General features: G+C 44.8%; 1 protein-coding gene across 1 annotated transcript in view; it reads right to left on the minus strand.

Moving 5' to 3' along the window:
• The window catches only part of LOC124803179, a 97,216-nt gene that overhangs the window by 41,743 nt on the left and 35,823 nt on the right, over window positions 1–19,650 (minus strand). Inside the window, exon 3 of the mRNA XM_047264363.1 lies at window positions 10,807–11,090. Within this exon, the coding sequence (XP_047120319.1) occupies window positions 10,807–11,090 (284 nt within the window). The remainder of the gene's footprint in view (window positions 1–10,806; window positions 11,091–19,650) is intronic.

A 19,650-nucleotide genomic window follows, 5' to 3' on the forward strand; every position in this document is an offset into this window, starting at 1 on the left:
CATATCAACAATCTCTGTAGGAGGATAGTGAGCCACGTTTCGCTAAAAATAATTTACTTTCGACAATTCATGTTTATGGTTCACAATCTGAAAGTGAAGTGACGTCTGATCGCATTGCACTGACCTTTATACGGAGCCATAGTTCGCAGTTTGGCCAAGGTAGCGTCACAGGCGGGTGAGTAATGCAACTGTGAAGAGTTCCCTAACGAGATTTTAATACCATTCCGCCTCCCTCTATCAAAAACTGTGGCGGGTAGGATAGATTTTGTAAAATCATAGCTTAATTTGATGTAATGAAAGAATTGATGCACATTTTGTATCGATTTGGTGCGTTCTTCTCGGATCATTCTAAAAAAATCGGGGTTTCTCCCCAATTTTAATTTTTCTCGATTTCAGCGCCATCTGTCAATGGTTTACAAGAATGTTTCAGGCAAAACTTGATTACTTTTTTTTTTATGAAGAATCCGAATCTGCAATAAAAAATGGGGTTTTCCATTTAAGATTTAAAAGTTGCCCCCCGCCCCACCCAAGGAGGCGGGGCTAGGGGTCACGTGTAGTATCATTTGATCTCCTCCTTTGAGCTTACGAACTTGTCTTACCCACTATTTTTACCTGATGTATGGTTTTCGACCTAATCTCTTCCGAAACTTTAGACGGACCACTCTGTATATAACATCCCAAAACGAAAATCGCACAAACGAACAGTGAATTTGTAAGGGATTCATGTCGCTCACACAGCTTGCGAACAGGTAAATGATCGATTGTCGAATACTGAGAGAGCGGAGTCGGTGAGGTTGGAGTGTGGTGTCGGTGCTGTGGAGCTGTAGCGTGAGATGGTGTATTGGAAGTATTATCGGCAGAGTGGGCCACCGTTGCTTTCGGTTGACCCGCAGTATACCGTTAAAATTATATGAATTGGTGGAAAAAAGTATTAGTTTTTAACAAAAAGTGAACATCGAAGTGCACAGTGCCGATTACACACATACGCGTCAGCCGCATCAGCCAATGGATCACGGTGTGGACAACGTGCGGCGATATTTCGTCGTACTGAACCTTTATTCAGATTTGTATGAATGCAGTCTCGCGGCGATAACATTGAATAAAATGTTCTCGGGTTTCCAACCGCGTCAGTTGCTTAAAACTGCACGAGCTTTCGGCCAAGCACTCCTTGGCCATTGTCAGGTGGTATGACTGCCAGTGGGCTGTTGGTGCGCCCTTATATACGCTAGCTGCCGGCTGTGACGTCACTATTGCCCGTGACATTGCCATATACGGGCATGTTTTGAGTCGCCGTTCGATCCTCTTCAACTGCGCGATCGCTGGATCCCACGCAGCGCTGAGCTGCAAGCCACCGTCTCTATTCAGGGTGTTTGCGGTAATTTTTATTTCAATAGCTTCCTTTATTAAAGTGTCCCAGAAGCCGTTAGCGCGAGCCACGACAAAGGTATCGTCAAATTTTATGTGGTGACCGTTTTCTAACGCATGCTCAGCTAACGCAGATTTTTCTGGATAGCGTAGGCGATAATACCTCTCATGGTCTTTCCTGCGTTGTTTCACAGTGCGCACTGTTTGTCCGATGTACTTCTGGCCACAGTCACAAGGTATTTCGTAGACTTCAGGTGTTCTGAGACCTACTGCGTCTTTAACTGGTCTCTGTAATTGACGGATTTTCGTTCGCGGACTGAAGATTGATTTGATCTTGTGTCTTTTCAACAGGCGGCTTATCTTGCCCTACACAGAGCCACAGAATGGCAGCAAAGCAAGTTTCTTTTCCTGCTCTTCGTCGGTGGTCTTATTCTTATACTTCCCAGAAATCACTTCTTTCAGTTCTTTTACTCACGGCTACAGCGCCCATCAAGTGAAAGAAGTGATTTCTGGGAAATATCAGAATAAGACCACCGACGAAGAGCAGGAAAAGAAACTTGCTTTGCTGCCATTCTGTGGCTCTATGTCGGGCAAGATAAGCCGCCTGTTGAAAAGACACAAGATCAAATCAATCTTCTGGCCTCCAACGAAAATCCGTCAATTCAGTCAAAGACGCAGTAGGTCTCAGGACACCCGGAGTCTACGAAATACCTTGTGAGTGTGGCCAGAAGTACATCGGACAAACAGTGCGCACTGTGGAACAACGCAGGAAAGACCATGAGAGGTATTATCGCCTACGCTATCCGGAAAAATCTGCGTTAGCTGAGCATGCGTTAGAAAACGGTCACCACATAAAATTTGACGATACCTTTGTCGTGGCTCGCACTAACGGCTTCTGGGACACTTTAATAAAGGAAACTATTGAAATAAAAATTACCGCAAACACCCTGAATAGAGACGGTGGCTTGCAGCTCAGCGCTGCGTGGGATCCAGCGATCGCGCGGTTGAAGAGGGCACATCGAACGCCGACTCTAAACATGCCCATATATGGCAATGTCACGGGCACCAGTGACGTCACAGCCGGCAGCTAGCGGATATAAGAGCGCACCAACAGCCCACTGGCAGTCATACCACTTGATGATGGCCAAGGAGTGCTTGGGCGGGAGCTCGTGTGGTTTTAAGCAATTGACGTGGTTGGAAACCCGAGAACATTTTATTTATTGAGAGTACTCGCGAGGAAATGTGTAAGACGAAGGTAGTGACTGTCTCCCATTGTGTTTAATGAGAATACACAGGGTGAAGAAAGATTTGCGCTCTCGGACTTCACAGCGCGAATCCTCACATACTAGCAATACAAAAATGCCTTTCACAAAATTTCGTCCTGCGCATATTTCCGGCAGTAAATGGAAGTTAAAAATTGGCAGTCTAGCAACACTGTAATCGCTTGTACGGTAACTACCTCTGTCAGCAGTGTAGTTGGTGCAGGTGGTAGCGTTTTTGGTTGGCTTGCAGAAGATCGGGGGTTCGATTCTGGATCGACGCGTATTTGTTTTTATCTGCCAATTTCATTCTGTCATATAATACTCTTGTATACACAGGTTCTTAAGCTACACGTATCCGACATCTACATATCACAGTGTTTTGTAACGATGAACACAACAAAAACGTGGTCAGACAAGTCATAAATAGACAGTTTAAACAATTAATCTGTCATAGGACAGAATAACTACAAAAACAATATTAGTTTCGAGATGTTAAAGATGACTGCACAGTTAAATAACTCTACAGCTACTAGTCGTTTATACCACACGCCGTACATCGACTCAGATGTAACACATCAGCAACCAGTGACAACAATAATTTCTATATTAATGACCACATGACGTTCACAAAAGAATACTTTGTACTTAGAGCAGATGCTCAAAGCGGCCTCTCTTTACGTCCAAACATTGCGCGACCCGTTGGATCATACGCTCTGGACTCTTCGCAACTTGGGCGCATCCACAGATACAAGAGCAGCATAAAAACCTGTTATCAGCTCTTAGCTCTTTCACTTGTATCGGCAGAGAAGATTACATGGGATCCTTCAAGTGTCCCCACAGGAAGAAATCTGGGGGATTTCGGTCAGGTGGAAGCGAAGGCCATACAACTGGCCCTCCACTTCCGAGTTATTATCCTGGGAATATTCTGTCGAAATACTGTCGCACATTAATTCCAAAGTGTGGAGTTGCACCGCCATGTTGGATCCACAGTCTATGCCGAACATGTAGGGGATAATCTTCCAGTGCGTCAGGCAAATCGTTTGAGAGGAGTGCACGATACCTTCGTGCTGTCAACCGTCAGAAAATAAGTAGGGACCCAGACTCCTGTCTCCCAGACGTCGATGCCAAAGCGAACTTGATATCCAAGGTCACGGGTGACGTTCGGGTTAACGCCACACCAATGAAGGACATTGTGCATATTGAAGACGCCCTCACAAGTGAACGCTGCTTCATCCGAGTATAATACAGTGATTATGAAGTCGTCGTTGGCTTCCTGTTGTTGCTGGAAGCATTCACATAGCTGCATCCGCAGATGGCGGTCTGTAGGATGTAGGTGTTGCGTTAAAGAATAATGTTAGGGGTGCGGCCAGCGCATGTTAAGCACGTCAATGACTGCCTTGCTACCTACAGGTGCTTCGATGGGGTTCTTGGTGCATGACCTCCAGAATAGCTTCCCCATTAGCTGCAGAACGGCGAGTATGTGGATGACCTCTGTCGCGCGATGGTGAAAAGACAGAGCCTGTCTCCCGAAGGCGAAGCTCCACACGACGAAACATATTTTTATTTGAATGAAGTCGACCAAGATATCTAGCAGCATGTTAACAAGCGGCAACACCAGCCTAGTTATCAGAAGCATATCCACATATTCATCAGTTGTGTATGCCTTGCGCCTGCCACACTGTTTTATAATAACACAAGAAGAAAATGCGATATGTGAACGAATGGACGCGGAGTCCCTCATGGTGGCGTTACTCCACTACCAACTAGCCCACGTCTAGTGAACAGAGTATAGAGTGCAAACACGTCATTAGACGCAGAGGGCTATTCCACCCAACGCGCATCACCTCTCGCAGCTTTTGCTCTGCTTCATTCATCCCGACGCTGCTAAGTGTGAAATGTTCGATTTCTAATTACACTCTTTCCCTAATGGTAATGGGCTTGATGTTTCCACATTTCGTCGATGGTAATAATAATAATAATAATAACAGTAATGCATTGGCATACTTACTAAGCAGAATGTGCTTATCAGACTCCATGCTGGATCAGTGATTCCATGGTGGTAATACATACACTACTGGCCATTAAAATAGCTACACCAAGAAGAAATGCAGATGATAAACGGGTATTCATTGGACAAATATATTATACTAGAACTGACATGTGATTACATTTTCACACAATTTGGGTGCATAGATCCTGAGAAATCAGTACCCAGAACAACCACCTCTGGCCGTAATAACGGCCCTGGTACGCCTGGGCATAGAGTCAAACAAAGCTTGGATGGCGTGTACAGGTACAGCTGCCCATGCAGCTTCAACACGACACCACAGTTCATCAAGAGCAGTGACTGGCGTATTGTGACGAGCCAGTTGCTCGGCCACCATTGACCAGACGTTTTCAGTTGGTGAGAGATCTGGAAAATGTGCTGGCCAGGGCAGCAGTGGAACATTTTCTGTATCCAGAAAGGCCCGTACAGGACCTGCAACATGCGGTCCTGCATTATCCTGCTGAAATGTAGAGCTTCGCAGGGATCGAATGAAGGGTAGAGCCACGGTCGTAGCACATCTGAAATGTAACATCCACTGTTCAAAGTGCCGTCAATGCGAACAAAAGGTGACCGATACGTGTAACCAATGGCACCCCATACCATCACGCCGGGTGAAACGCCAGTATGGCGATGACGAACACACGCTTCCAATGTGCGTTCACCGCGATGTCGCCAAACACGGATGCAATCATCATTATGCTGTAAACAAAACCTGGATTCATCCGAAAAAATGTCGTTTTGCCATTCGTGCACCCAGGTTCGTCATCGAGTACACCATCGCAGGCACTCCTGTCTGTGATGCAGCGTCAAGGGTAACCGCAGCCACGGTCTCCGAGCTGATAGGCCAAGCTGCTGCAAACGTCGTCGAACTGTTCGTGCAGATGGTTGTTGCCTTGCAAACGTCCCCATCTGTTGACTCAGGGATAGAGACGTGACTGCACGATCCGTTACAGCCATGCGCGTAAGATGCCTGTCATCTCGACTGCTAGTGATACGAGGCCGCTGGGATCCAGCACGGCGTTCCGTAACACCCTTCCGAACCAACCAATTCCATATTGTGTTAACAGTCATTGGATCTCGACCAACGCGAGCAGCAATGTCGCGATACGATAAACCGCAATAGGCTACAATCCGACCTTTATCAAAGTCGGAAACGTGATGGTACGCATTTCTCCTCCTTACAAGAGGCATCACAACAACGTTTCACCAGGCAACGCCGGTCAACTGCTGTTTGTGTATGAGAAATCGGTTGGAAACTTTCCTCATGTCAGCACGTTGTAGGTGTCGTACCGGCGCCAACCTTGTGTGAATGCTCTGAAAAGCTAATCATTTGCATATCACAGCATCTTCTTCTTGTCGGTTAAATTACGCGCCTGTAGCACGTCATCTTCGCGGTGTAGCAATGTTAATGGCCAATAGTGTACAAATGGTAACCGAGTTTGGAAATTATTTGCGAAGCACCTTGCTAGCCCTACTGGTGACATAAGGCACTAATAAAATGTAATAGACCTGAATGTGGCAAGAATAATGGTCGATACTAATCGATGGGACCAGGAAAACAGGTTTAGAATCTAGTATATGGTGTGAAACAATTTTCGTCTACGACGTGCAAACGGTTCTTTAAATGCTGCCCAATGGAAACGATTGCCCTTTTTTTCTGTGTTCGTCGTACGTAAGTGCAAATGTTTTGTAGAAGACCCACAGTAATTCCTGTATGACGATTGAGACCCCAGATACTGTAGACTACATTTAGAAAATGAAAACAAATACGCCTGGACCCACATTCGGACCCTCGACCACCCGCATGCTAACACAAACACTGTCCACGTCTCCATCTGCACACCACTATTCCTGTCCCTTTCAGATCCTCTGGCTACAGTTGTGTACATTAAATTATACTGTCTCTTAGTTGGAACAGGAATATTTTTCCCCAATGTGAATGTTCAATTTTCTTATCATGTACAAGTGCTCGCAACTGTTGGGCTTCACTATAAAAATATCAATTAGTCAGTGTAGCAATACATAGCAATTTGTGACTGACAGGATACCGAAAGTAGTTGGTTAGTTATATTTCACTGCATAAATCAATATTATTATTGTTACATTGCATGGTAATTATTAAATGACCAGTTTAATTATTACAACAGTGAATATTTCAAAATTAGTTATTTTAGTCCATAAAAAGAAAGTAAGCGTACAAAGTATATGTTTAGACCGGTGCGTATTTTTGTATAAGTCTTGCATCTAAACTCCCTAAAACATCAACTACGGGGGCTAAAGCAAAAAAGAAAAATTTTTTCCTCCAGGAAAAATTTAGGTCCGAAAGGGCTATGTGCTGATAGCGGCAGTTACCGCAAATGTGATCACAGTTTTGCCAGGTAGCCCATCTTAAACGTCCATTTATATGGGCGAAAGGTTCGACTGCTGGAGTATTCCGAACTTTAACAATCAAAATATAATTGGGGATGTTACAAACTCATAGAACCAATTGATGATTTTGTATATCGATGGAAGTTGAAGACAAATGGACTGATAGGGAAAAGAGGAAACGAAAAAGTAAAATTGGACTGAACTCATTTTTGTAAACTTAGCTGGGTTGCAAAGCTAGGTTTCCTATACGTTTGATAATGAATGCTTACAATCTGTAGGTACTACCAATTTTGAATTATGGCAGCCACACATGTGCTGCCAGTGCCAAACTGTTCACAAACTAATAGTCGCTGAGAGAACAGTGGACAAAAATTCACGATGACCTTTAATAGAAGAGACAAGACGACGACCGAATAATCAGGGAACACAGTGAAAAGGAAAACGTAGCTATGACATGAATGCAAATACAATGGTTTGATGCGGCCCGCCACGAATTCCTTTCCTGCGCTAACCTCTTCATCTCAGAGTAGCACTTGCAACCTACGTCCTCAATTATTTGCTTGACGTATTCCAGTCTCTGTCTTCCTCTACAGTTTTTGCCCTCTACAGCTCCCTCTAGTACCATGGAAGTCATTCCCTCATGTCTTAGCAGATGTCCTATCATCCTGTCCCTTCTCCTTATCAGTGTTTTCCACATATTCCTTTCCTCTCCGATTCTCCGCAGAACCTCCTCATTTCTTACCTTATCAGTCCACCTAATTTTCAACATTCGTCTATAACACCACATCTCAAATGCTTCGATTCTCCTCTGTTCCGATTTTCCCACAGTCCATGTTTCACTACCATACAATGCTGTACTCCAGACGTACATCCCCAGAAATTTCTTCCTCAAATTAAGGCCGGTATTTGATATTAGTAGACTTCTCTTGGCCAGAAATGCCTTTTTTGCCATAGCGAGTCTGCTTTTGATGTCCTCCTTGCTCCGTCCGTCATTGGTTATTTTACTGCCTAGGTAGCAGAATTCCTTAACTTCATTGACTTCGTGACCATCAATCCTGATGTTAAGTTTCTCGCTGTTCTCATTTCTACTACTTCTCATTACCTTCGTCTTTCTCCGATTTACTCTCAAACCATACTGTGTACTCATTAGACTGTTCATTCCGTTCAGCAGATCATTTAATTCTTCTTCACTTTCACTCAGGATAGCAATGTCATCAGCGAATCGTATCATTGATATCCTTTCACCTTGTATTTTAATTCCACTCCTGAACCTTTCTTTTATTTCCATCATTGCTTCCTCGATGTACAGATTGAAGAGTACGGGCGAAAGGCTACAGCCTTGTCTTACACCCTTCTTAATACGAGCACTTCGTTCTTGTTCGTCCACTCTTATTATTCCCTCTTGGTAGTTGTACATATTGTATATGACCCGTCTCTCCCTATTGCTTACCCCTACTTTTTTCAGAATCTCGAACAGCTTGCACCATTTTATATTGTCGAACGCTTTTTCCAGGTCGACAAATCCTATGAAAGTGTCTTGATTTTTCTTTAGCCTTGCTTCCATTATTAGCCGTAACGTCAGAATTGCCTCTCTCGTCCCTTTACTTTTCCTAAAGCCAAACTGATCGTCACCTAGCGCATTCTCAATTTTCTTTTCCATTCTTCTGTATATTATTCTTGTAAGCAGCTTCGATGCATGAGCTGTTAAGCTGATTGTGATAATTCTCGCACTTGTCAGCTCTTGCCGTCTTCGGAATTCTGTGGATGATGCTTTTCCGAAAGTCAGATGGTATGTCGCCAGACTCATATATTCTACACACCAACGTGAATATTCGTTTTGTTGCCACTTCCCCCAATGATTTTAGAAATTCTGATGGAATGTTATCTATGCCTTCTGCCTTATTTGACCGTAAGTCCTCCAAAGCTCTTTTAAATTCCGATTCTAATACTGGATCCCCTATCTCTTCTAAATCGACTCCTGTTTCTTCTTCTATCACATCAGACAAATCTTCACCCTCATAGAGGCTTTCAATGTATTCTTTCCACCTATCTGCTCTCTCCTCTGCATTTAACAGTGGAATTCCCGTTGCACTCTTAATGTTACCACCGTTGCTTTTAATGTCACCAAAGGTTGTTTTGACTTTCCTGTATGCTGAGTCTGTCCTTCCGACAATCATATCTTTTTCGATGCCTTCACATTTTTCCTGCACCCATTTCGTCTTAGCTTCCCTGCACTTCCTATTTATTTCATTCCTCAGCGACTTGTATTTCTGTATTCCTGATTTTCCCGGAACATGTTTGTACTTCCTCCTTTCATCAATCAACTGAAGTATTTCTTCAGTTACCCATGGTTTCTTCGCAGCTACATTCTTTGTACCTATGTTTTCCTTTCCAACTTCTGTGATGGCCCTTTTTAGAGATGTCCATTCCTCTTCAACTGTACTGCCTACTGCGCTATTCCTTATTGCTGTATCTATAACATGTACGCAAGCAATAAAGGTAATAGATGGACCAAAGGAATCAGAAACCAAATGCATGTGTATAGCTGGAGACTGCGACGTAGCGATGCGTTTGGAGGAGTGTTCAATGGATGTCAAATGGCCGATGATGTGTAGCAGCTAGTTCAAGTTACTCACCCAGGCCAAATGCTTTGAGATGAAACAAGAAATTTTATTTTATAGTTTCACTTTTACGTCGCGTTATAGACTTACGGAGTTCCTTATTAGCAGTCTGTTGTTTTGCACAACGAAATCGAATCATTCATTCAATCGCCTGTGGTTTATAGCCCATGTTTTTGTATGTACCTCAGAAGTGCAAGGGAATTTGATAATATGTGGGATAGTTACTTCAATACACAGAAATGCTGTGTTACGTGTTATCACGAGTAGACAAGCATTATTCTTCGCAGTAATGTGGAGGTATAAGACGACTCTGAATGAATACTGTGTCCATGCGTGTACGTACTGCCAGGGGTTGGACGAGTATATACCGAACTTCTACATCGTGCATGTACTTGTTTCACAGGGTTAAAGTGTAAGTAGGCTGTTTAGGTTTTTTTATTGGTAACGCCACGTAGCGCTCTGTATGAAAATCACTGGCTGTGCTGTGTGCAGTCTGTGGCTGGTTTGCATTGTTGTTGGCTATTGTAGTGTTGGGCAGCTGGATGTGAACAGCGCGTAGCGTTGCGCAGTTGGAAGTGAGCCGCCAGCAGTGGTGGACGTGGGGAGTGAGATGGCGGAGTTTTGAGAGCGGATGATCTGGACAGAGACAGTAAATTTGAAAGACTGGATGTCATGAACTGGTATATATATATTATGACTTTTGAACACTATTAAGGTAAATACATTGTTTGTTCTCTATCAAAATCTTTCATTTGCTAACTATGCCAATCAGTAGTTAGTGCCTTCAATAGTTTGAATCTTTTATTTAGCTGGCAGTATTGGCGCTCGCTGTATTGCAGTAGTTCGAGTAACGAATATTTTTGTGAGGTAACAATTCATGAAAGGTATAGGTTATTGTTAGTCTGGACCATTCTTTTGTAGGGATTACTGAAAGTCAGATTGCGTTGCGCTAAAAATATTGTGTGCCACTTTAGTGAATGTCTGAGTACGTTCAGTTTTGCTGAGCTGTTTGAAAATCAAATAACGTAGGGGTTTATCAGCACAGTAATTCATTAATTTTTCTAAGGGGACGTTACAACAGTGCTAGCTGAATGTTCTCTAAAACGAAGGTTGTCCCAGTCGTGTAACAACCAAAACTTACCTGCAGTCACTCGTGAGAGGATTGTAGGCGTGTCCGGCAGCGCACACCATTCGCTGGGAGTTGATGTACAGTTCGGAGCAGAAGTGGAAGACGCTGCAGTTGTACGGGTCTGGGAAGTACCCGAGGCTGTGGCAGGGAATGCTGCCGGTCGTGTCAGCGCCACAGGCCGTGGGGCCAGTCACGCAGGTCCCCTGCTCGGCACTGCACCTGGTAGTGGCCGGAGTGCACGTCTCCAGCACCACCTCCTGGAAGCCTCCCTGGCCGTTTGACACGCAGAGGATCACCTATAACCAGAAAAAGGCGAAAAAGCTCCTTTCAGCTAAGGAAAGCTTTCTTCACCAGATTGAATCTACTGACATGAAACATTCCTCTCGTAGCGGTCCAGCGCGATACGACCACTACGGAGCGGTAGAGAGCCATTCCTCCAGCTTGTCAGGACAGTATGTGTGATGACTGTCCTTTCGGACATGTACGAAAGAACAGACACCAATTTGATCCTGCATCGACCATGAATCAAGACACAAAGGAATTAAAGAAATTAGCTGCCACTCGGCACAGCATCTGCCTGGTAAACAGGAGACCTGGTTTCGAATCCTGGTCCGGCACAAATTTTCAGCTTGCCCCATTGATATAAATCAACACCCACTGACAGCTTACGTCTTTAATTCCTTTGTGTCTTGATTCATGGTGGTTGCAGGATCAAAGTGGTGCCTGTTCTTTTAGACATGTCCAAAAGAGAAAACACCACATATACAGGATGGTCCTTTGATAGTCACCAGGCCAAATATCTCATGAAATAAGCATCAAACGAAAAAACTACAAAGAACGAAACTTCTCTAGCTTGAAGGGGGAAACCAGATGGTGCTATGATTGGCCCGCTAGATGGCACTGCCATAGGTCAAACGTATATCAACTGCGTTTTTTTTAAAATAGGAACCCCCATTTTTATTACATATTCGTGTAGTACGTAAGGAAATGTGAATGTTTTAGTTGGACCACCTTTTTCGCTTTGTGATAGATGGCGCTGTAATAGTCACAAACATATGGCTCATAATTTTAGACGAACAGTTGGTAACAGGTAGGTTTTTTAAATTAAAATACAGAACGTAGGTACGATTGAACATTTTATTTCGGTTGTTCCCATGTGATACAAGTACCTTTCTGAGAACGCATGCTGTTACAGAGTGATCATCTGTAAATACCACATTAATGCAATAAATACTCAAAATGATGTCCGTCAACTTCAATGGATTTGGCAATACGTGTAACGACATTCCTCTCAACACCGAGTACTTCGCCTTCCGTAATGTTTGCACATGCATTGACAACGCGCTGACGCATGTTGTCAGGCGTTGTCGGTGGATCACGATGGCAAATATCCTTCAACTTTCCCCACAGAAAGAAATCCGGGGACGTCAGATCCGGTGAACGTGCGGGCCATGATATGGTGCTTCGACGACCAATCCACCTGTCATGAAATATGCTATTCAACACCTCTTTAACCGCACCCGAGCTATGTGCCGGACATCCATCATGTTGGAAGTACATCGCCATTCTGTCATGCAGTGAAACATCTTGTAGTAATATCGGTAAAAAATTACGTAGGAAATCAGCATACTTTGCACCATTTAGATTGCCATCGATAAAATGGGGGCCAATTATCCTTCCTCCCATAATGCCGCACCATACATTAACCCGCCAAGGTCGCTGATGATCCACTTGTCGCAGCCATTATGAATTTCAGTTGCTCAATAGTGCATATTAAGCCGGTTTACGTTACCGCTGTTGGTGAATGACGCTTCGTCGCTAAATAGAACGCGTGCAAAAATCTGTCATCCTTCCGTAATTTCTCTTGTGCCCAGTGGCAGAACTGTTCATGACGTTCAAAGTCCTCGCCATGCAATTCCTGGTGCATAGAAGTATGGTACGGGTGCAATCGATGTTGATGTAGCATTCTCAACACCGACGTTTTTGAGATTCCCGATTCTCGCGCAATTTGTCTGCTACTGATGTGCGGATTAGCCGCGACAGCAGCTTAAACACCTACTTGTGCATCATCATTTGTTGCAGGTCGTGGTTAGACTTTCACATGTGGCTGAAAACTTCCTGTTTCCTTAAATAACGTAACTTTTCGGCGAACGGTCCGGACACTTGGAAGATGTCGTCCAGGATACCGAGCAGCATACATAGCACACGCCCGTTGGGCATTTTGATCACAATAGCCATATATCAACACGATATTGACCTTTTCCGCAATTGCTAAACGGTCCATTTTAACACTGGTAATGTATCACAAAGCAAATACCGTCCGCACTGGCGGGATGTTACGTGATACCACGTACTTATACGTTTGTGACTATTACAGCGCCGTCTATCACAAAGCGAAAAAAGTGGTCCAACAAAACATATTTCTTTACGTACTACACGAATATGTAATAAAAATGGGGGTTCCTATTTTTAAAAAAACGCAGTTGATATCCGTTTGACCTATGGCAGCGCCATCTAGCGGGTCAACCACAGCGCCTTCAAGCTAGACGAGTTTCGTTCTATGCAGTTTTTTCGTTTGATGCTTATTTCGTGACATATTTGGCCCGATCACTATCAGTGGACCTCCCTGTATAATTAAGATGATGATGGGCAATGATCGTGCAGATGCACAGCAAGCTCGAACGATATGCCATGAGTAGTGAGGCTGATGAGCAGAGCACTACATCAGAAGTATGTGGTATAAGTTGATAATTCCGGTCTGTCGGTATCCTCCACACCTACAAATCCTTAATCCATCCCATCCTCTGTTATGCCAGTCCCACCTGGTTATCTGCCCCCCCCCCCCAAATTCTATAAGTCCCTCCAGATCCTTGAGCGTCATGCACTCCGCCTCGCATTCCGTATACGCCTCCCGTCCCCCATGTGGATCCTCTATGACCTCATTCCTTTCCCCCATCTGCTCCTGTTCCTCGAACATATCCGCGTACTCTACACTTCCCGCCACCTTGATCCCCCTCGCCCCCTGGTTGCTCCTCTCCTCTCCCATCCCCCCCCCCTGTCACGCCTTCACTGTTGTGTCCCCCCTGCCCTAAATCACCACACCCTTCATCTCCTTTCCCAAGGTGGCTTCCATCAACTCCCCCTCCTGGATGATGCCCTCTCTCCCTCTGTCTATCCCTCCTATCAACTCTGATCCTCACCCTCCCTCCTTTCCTCTGTCCTTCCCCTGGGTTCCCTCTCCCCCCCCTTCCATACTGTTTCCTCCCCACCAAACCTCTCCCTACCTCCCTTCTCCCCCCCCCCCCCTGAGTCCTTTTGTATTCCCCTCCTCTGCCTTCCCCACTCCCTGTCGCATCTGCCCAGCACCCCCACCCATCTTCTGGGTCCTCATCCTCCATCGGCTCCCCCCCCCCTTCACTTTTCCTCTCCTTCCCCCCTTTTTTTTATTTTCCCATCATCTGTCCAGTTTCCCCCGCCTGCTCTCGACTGTCGTATGTCACGTTTGCCAACTTTTTAGTGCAGTGTTCCAGTGATTGTTCAGTGTTGTTCGTCTTTCTTGTGCTGTGAACAGAGTCGCTGGGTGTGAATTTTATGTCTTTTGCGAACAGAAACCAGACTCGTCGTGGTTTTTAATTGTCTGTCTATTGTTTTGCCTGTCTGCTTCGTATGTATTTTATTAGCATCATCATCCCTTTGTTCTATGTTTTAAGTTCCACGATTTTTTCGCCATGTTACTATATAATTCTCCGATTTTATCGCCTGTTTTTATTATTTATTCTCTTCATCTTTTTCACAAAGTCTGTAGGCTGAAGAGCGGCATACTAAGCTGCTGCCAGCCCTCCCCCTTTGGGGGGGGAATCGAAATTCAAGAAAGGAAAAAAAAAGTCTGTCAGTAGTCGTGCTAGTGTAGTCCACGTGGCTGTGGTGACCACTGTGTCCAGGTGGCGTACTGGTCAGCACATCTGCCTAGTAAGCACGAGACTTCGTTTCGAATACCAGTCCGGCACAAATTTTCAATTTGGCCTATTGACATAAATCAAAGCTCAACTAGCACCAGTGTCATCAGTTTCTTTGTGTCTTGTCACGATAGTGTGGCTGCTCACCTACCCAGGCATTATGGGTTCGATGGGCTGGTGAAAGAGACAGGAGACTGTCAGTGGTGAGGCTGGCCACAGCAAGGTAGAGTTCATGAATACTCTTCATTATTCACGAGGCTAGAGCAGAGAAAGGTGAGTGGCCTCATCTTTTGGGTGTAGCCTGGCGTCGACCAAAGGCATCTTGATTCCTGCACAGTAGATTCGGATGAGCCTGAAGGGCACAGTTGGTGCAGCGATACAATGTGATTACTCGGTGGTGCTGAGACGGCTGCTTGTGCACGGGCCTCGCAGCTCCACTGGATCTGGCTGGCATGGTCCACAGCACTCAGTACCTCTGGGTCAGCACCTCAACGTATGGGCCGAAAACCACAATGGCTGTACGGAGGATACAGTGGGCGTCCGGAAGCATGGCGGTCGTTTGGTTACTGGCGCGACTTCGAACACGCCTGGCGCCTTTATCAGCGTGTATAATGTAGAAATGCACTACTAGCCACTAAAATTGCTACACCAAGAAGAAATGCAGATGATAAACGGGTATTCATTGGACAAATATATTATACTAGAACTGACATGTGATTATATTTTCACATATTTGGGAGCATAGATCCTGAGAAATCAGTACCCAGAACAACCACTTCTGGCCGTAATAACGGCCTTGATACGCCTGGGCATTGAGTCAAACAGAGCTTGGATGGCGTGTACAGGTACAGCTGCCCATGCAGCTTCAACACGACACCACAGTTCACCAAGAGTAGTGACTGGCGTATTGTGACGAACCAGTTGCTCGGCGACCACTGACAAGACTTTACAATTGGTGAGAGGTCTGGAGAATGTGCTGGCCAGGGCAGCAGTCGAACATTTTCTGTATCCAGAAAGGCCCGTACAGGACCTGCTACATGCGGTCGTGCATTATCCTGCTAAAATGTAGGGTGTCGCAGCGATCGAATGAAGGGTAGAGCCACGGGTCGTAACACATCTGAAATGTAACGTCCACTGTTCAAAGTGCCGTCAATGCAAACAAGTGGTGACCGAGATGTGTAACCAATGGCACCCCATACCATCACGCCGGGTGATACGCCAGTATGACGATGATGAATACACACTTCCAATGTGCGTTCACCGCGATGTCGCCAAACACGGATGCAACCATCATGATGCTGTAAACAGAACCTGGATTCATCCGAAAAAATGACGTTTTGCCATTCGTGCACCCAGGTTCGTCGTTGAGTACACCATCGCAGGCGCTCTTGTCTGTAATGCAGCGTCAAGGGTAACCGCAGCCATGGTCTCCGAGCTGATAGTCCATGCTGCTGCAAACGTCGTCGAACTGTTCGTGCAGATGGTTGTTGTCTTGCAAACGTCCCCATCTGTTGACTCAGGGATCGAGACGTGGCTGCACGATCCGTTACAGCCATGCGGATAAGATGCCTGTCATACGGCGTTCCGTATTACCCACCCGAGCCCACCAGTTCTATATTCTGCTAACAGTCATTGGATCTCGACCAACGGGAGCAGCAATATCGCGATACGATAAACCGCAATCGCGATAGGCTGCAATCCGACCTTTATCAAAGTCGGAAACGTGATGGTACGCACTTCTTCTCCTTACACGAGGCATCACAACAACGTTTCACGAGGCAACGCCCGTCAACTGCTGTTTGTGTATGAGAAATGGGTTGGAAATTTTCCTCATATCAGCACGTTGTAGGTGTCGCCACCGGCGCCAACCTTGTGTGAATGCTCTGAAAAGCTAATTATTTGCATATCACAGCATCTTCTTCCTGTCGGTTAAATTTCGCGTCTGTAGCACATCATCGTGGTGTAGCAATTTTAATGGCCAGTAGCGTAACACCGCGGTCTGGCTACGATAGCGTGTACCGCAGATTAGTGCTATGCCGTTTCGACGAGTCGTTGCGAGAGTCCTGTCACATACTGATGTACCGTGTGTGACGTTTTTGCCTTCAGTATGGTTCACTGTGTGCCAAAGTTCCCCCTGTATCGTATATTCCGTCCATGTAGCAACGCCCTAGATGCACAGAGGAAGGAAAAGAGGCTTCATCGAGTCCCTCACCCCAAAAGCATTTAAATACAAATGCTGGAGGAAGGCGGCTGAAGTCGTTTAATGAGAGGGACTGAAATTATATTAATTATATTAATGTTATATAGGGTACCTGCAATAATCTAGTTTTACGACTGGAAATATTTTGTACATGTATATCTTGTGTAATTCAGTGCTGCCTATATTCAGAGGAATTCATTTCGATGGAATTCTCCTCTTTTGTATACATTGACTGGAACTGAAAATGCCTGGCAAATAAACGGCTAAAAACTGCGCACAACGTTCATATCTCTGAATAAATATGAACATTTTTTCATGTGGTGCAGGCATTGAAGGAATAAGTCTCATAGAACTGAAATAAATGTTGTCCTTCGAAATACAAACGAAACAATAATCGAAACACTGGCAGTTTGTTCGAAGCTGCGTATCTTTGCAAATCTTTCAAAACAAACTGTGGTGTTGCGTAACATTCAACACCATGTTGCTCCAATCAATGCACAATAAGAAGATTGATCCACAGTCTTGTATAAGAATCGTCGAGCATCATTCAGATCCAGTGTGTGCCAGTGAAGACCTAGGTTTCAGATCACCTCCTCAGCATACCACGATGCTGAGGGGGAGTTAGCAGCCAATCTCGTAACGGACAGATAAACGCCGAACCGATGCTGTTGAATTCTCCACCTACGAACCAAATAATTACTATTAAAAACAGTCTTGACCACAATTTATTTAATAAGGTGACCGGTTTCGACCACTACTGTGGTCATCTTCAGACCATTGAGTAGGAACCTCTTTGTAGTGATTCTCCAACAAAGAGGTTCCTACTCAATGGTCTGAAGATGACCACAGTAGTGGTCGAAACCGGTCACCTTATTAAATAAATTGTGGTCAAGACTGTTTTTAATAGTAATTATTTATAAGACATTGATCACTGCTGTTCCCATAATGCATTCAAAAGTAATTCATTTATTGCCAAGTCAGGTATTGGGAGATTACAAGAAGTTTAGAGGGTTACGCACTAAAATTATGAGTAGTGATTCTCCAACAAAGAGGTTCCTACTCAATGGTCTGAAGATGACCACAGTAGTGGTCGAAACCGGTCACCTTATTAAATAAATTGTGGTCAAGACTGTTTTTAATAGTAATTATTTATAAGACATTGATCACTGCTGTTCCCATAATGCATTCAAAAGTAATACGAACCAAATGTTGTAGATGGCCGTCATCAGCTCTTGTCATTGAGAGCTGTGTTTTGTGCCTCACGATAGCAATCGATTGCTCGAATGAGGTCGCGGTGGTACACGCCTGTTTGGAGGGAAGCTTCCAGCATAGACAACTTTTTTTCTGTAAAATGATAGTTGCACGATCTAAGCGTGAAATGACCTGAGTCATGACGTCAAACTTAACTTTGTTCACAAGTCTTATCGACCCTTTCACGATTGGAGAAACGGAGTGCGTTTCTAAACTGCACTGACTCACATCTGTATCTGCATCCGCGACGACATTCTGCCAATCATTGTGAAGCACATGGGAGAGAATACTTACCACTGTACCACTTCTTAAGATTTCCTCCTGTTCCATTCGTGTACTGGCTGCAGGAAGAATGACTGCAATCGTTTATAGGCTGATTGCGTTTCCCAGTATCCTGCCAGTGAACTGAAGTCTACCACTTGCTTTGCCCAAGACTGAGCATCTGTGTTTATTCATCCGCAACTCGTGGTCTAGTGGCTGACGTTGTTACATCTGGATCACGGGGTCCCGGGTTCGATTCTCAGCGGGGACGGGGATTTTCTCCGTCCGGGGACTGGGTGTTTGTGTTGTCATCATCTTTCGGAAGTGGCGAGATTGGAACTGGAAAGATTGGGAACTTGTACGGGCGCTGGTGACCGCGATGTTGAGCGGCCCACAAACCTATAGCATCATCATATGCGTTTATTCCACCTGATGTGCCTACTAACTATTGCAATTGCATACATTGTTCTGCGAAATCCGAATGAAGAGCCATATGCATATACAAAAAGGAGTCCCATAGCTTGGCTAATGACCATACAATACGTTACTTCCCGACAAAAAAAGAAAAAGAAACGTCCTGCACTTCAGATTCATTGCACGATAAAGACAAAAGACTATCAGAAAACATTGGAAAATTTTTAAAAATTTATATAATTCTTTGCAATTTTAAAAAAATACACAAGTCTGTGAAATTTTGTGAACAGAGTGAATCGAAAAAGACGCAAACTCAAGGACAAAATAATTCTAGTGTGTTGACTTATTTATTCTCATACGTGGTACAGTTTTTTCTGGAAAGGTGACAGACATTTACTCTGAAGTAGAAATATCGGAAGTGCCTTATTTTTTATGCTGAAGAAATCTCAGAGAGGAACTTCATCCTCACATCAGACGAAGTGGTGTATTTACTTTTTTTTAAGATTATGTAAACATTTCTGTGGTGTCACCGCCAGACACCACACTTGCTAGGTGGTAGCTTAAATCGGCCGCGGTCCATGTAGTACATGTCGGACCCGCGTGTCGCCACTGTGATCGCAGACCTAGCGCCACCACCAAGGCAGGTCTCGTGATACGAGAGTGGACTCGAGCCCAGTTGTACGAGAACCTAGCTACCGCCCAGTTGTACGCGAACCTAGCTATCGCCCAGTTGTACGAAGCCTTTCTCTCTCATTAGCCGAGAGACATAATAGC

Source organism: Schistocerca piceifrons, chromosome 6 (genome assembly GCF_021461385.2).
Source record: "Schistocerca piceifrons isolate TAMUIC-IGC-003096 chromosome 6, iqSchPice1.1, whole genome shotgun sequence".
NCBI classification, from domain to species: Eukaryota; Metazoa; Arthropoda; class Insecta; order Orthoptera; family Acrididae; genus Schistocerca; species Schistocerca piceifrons.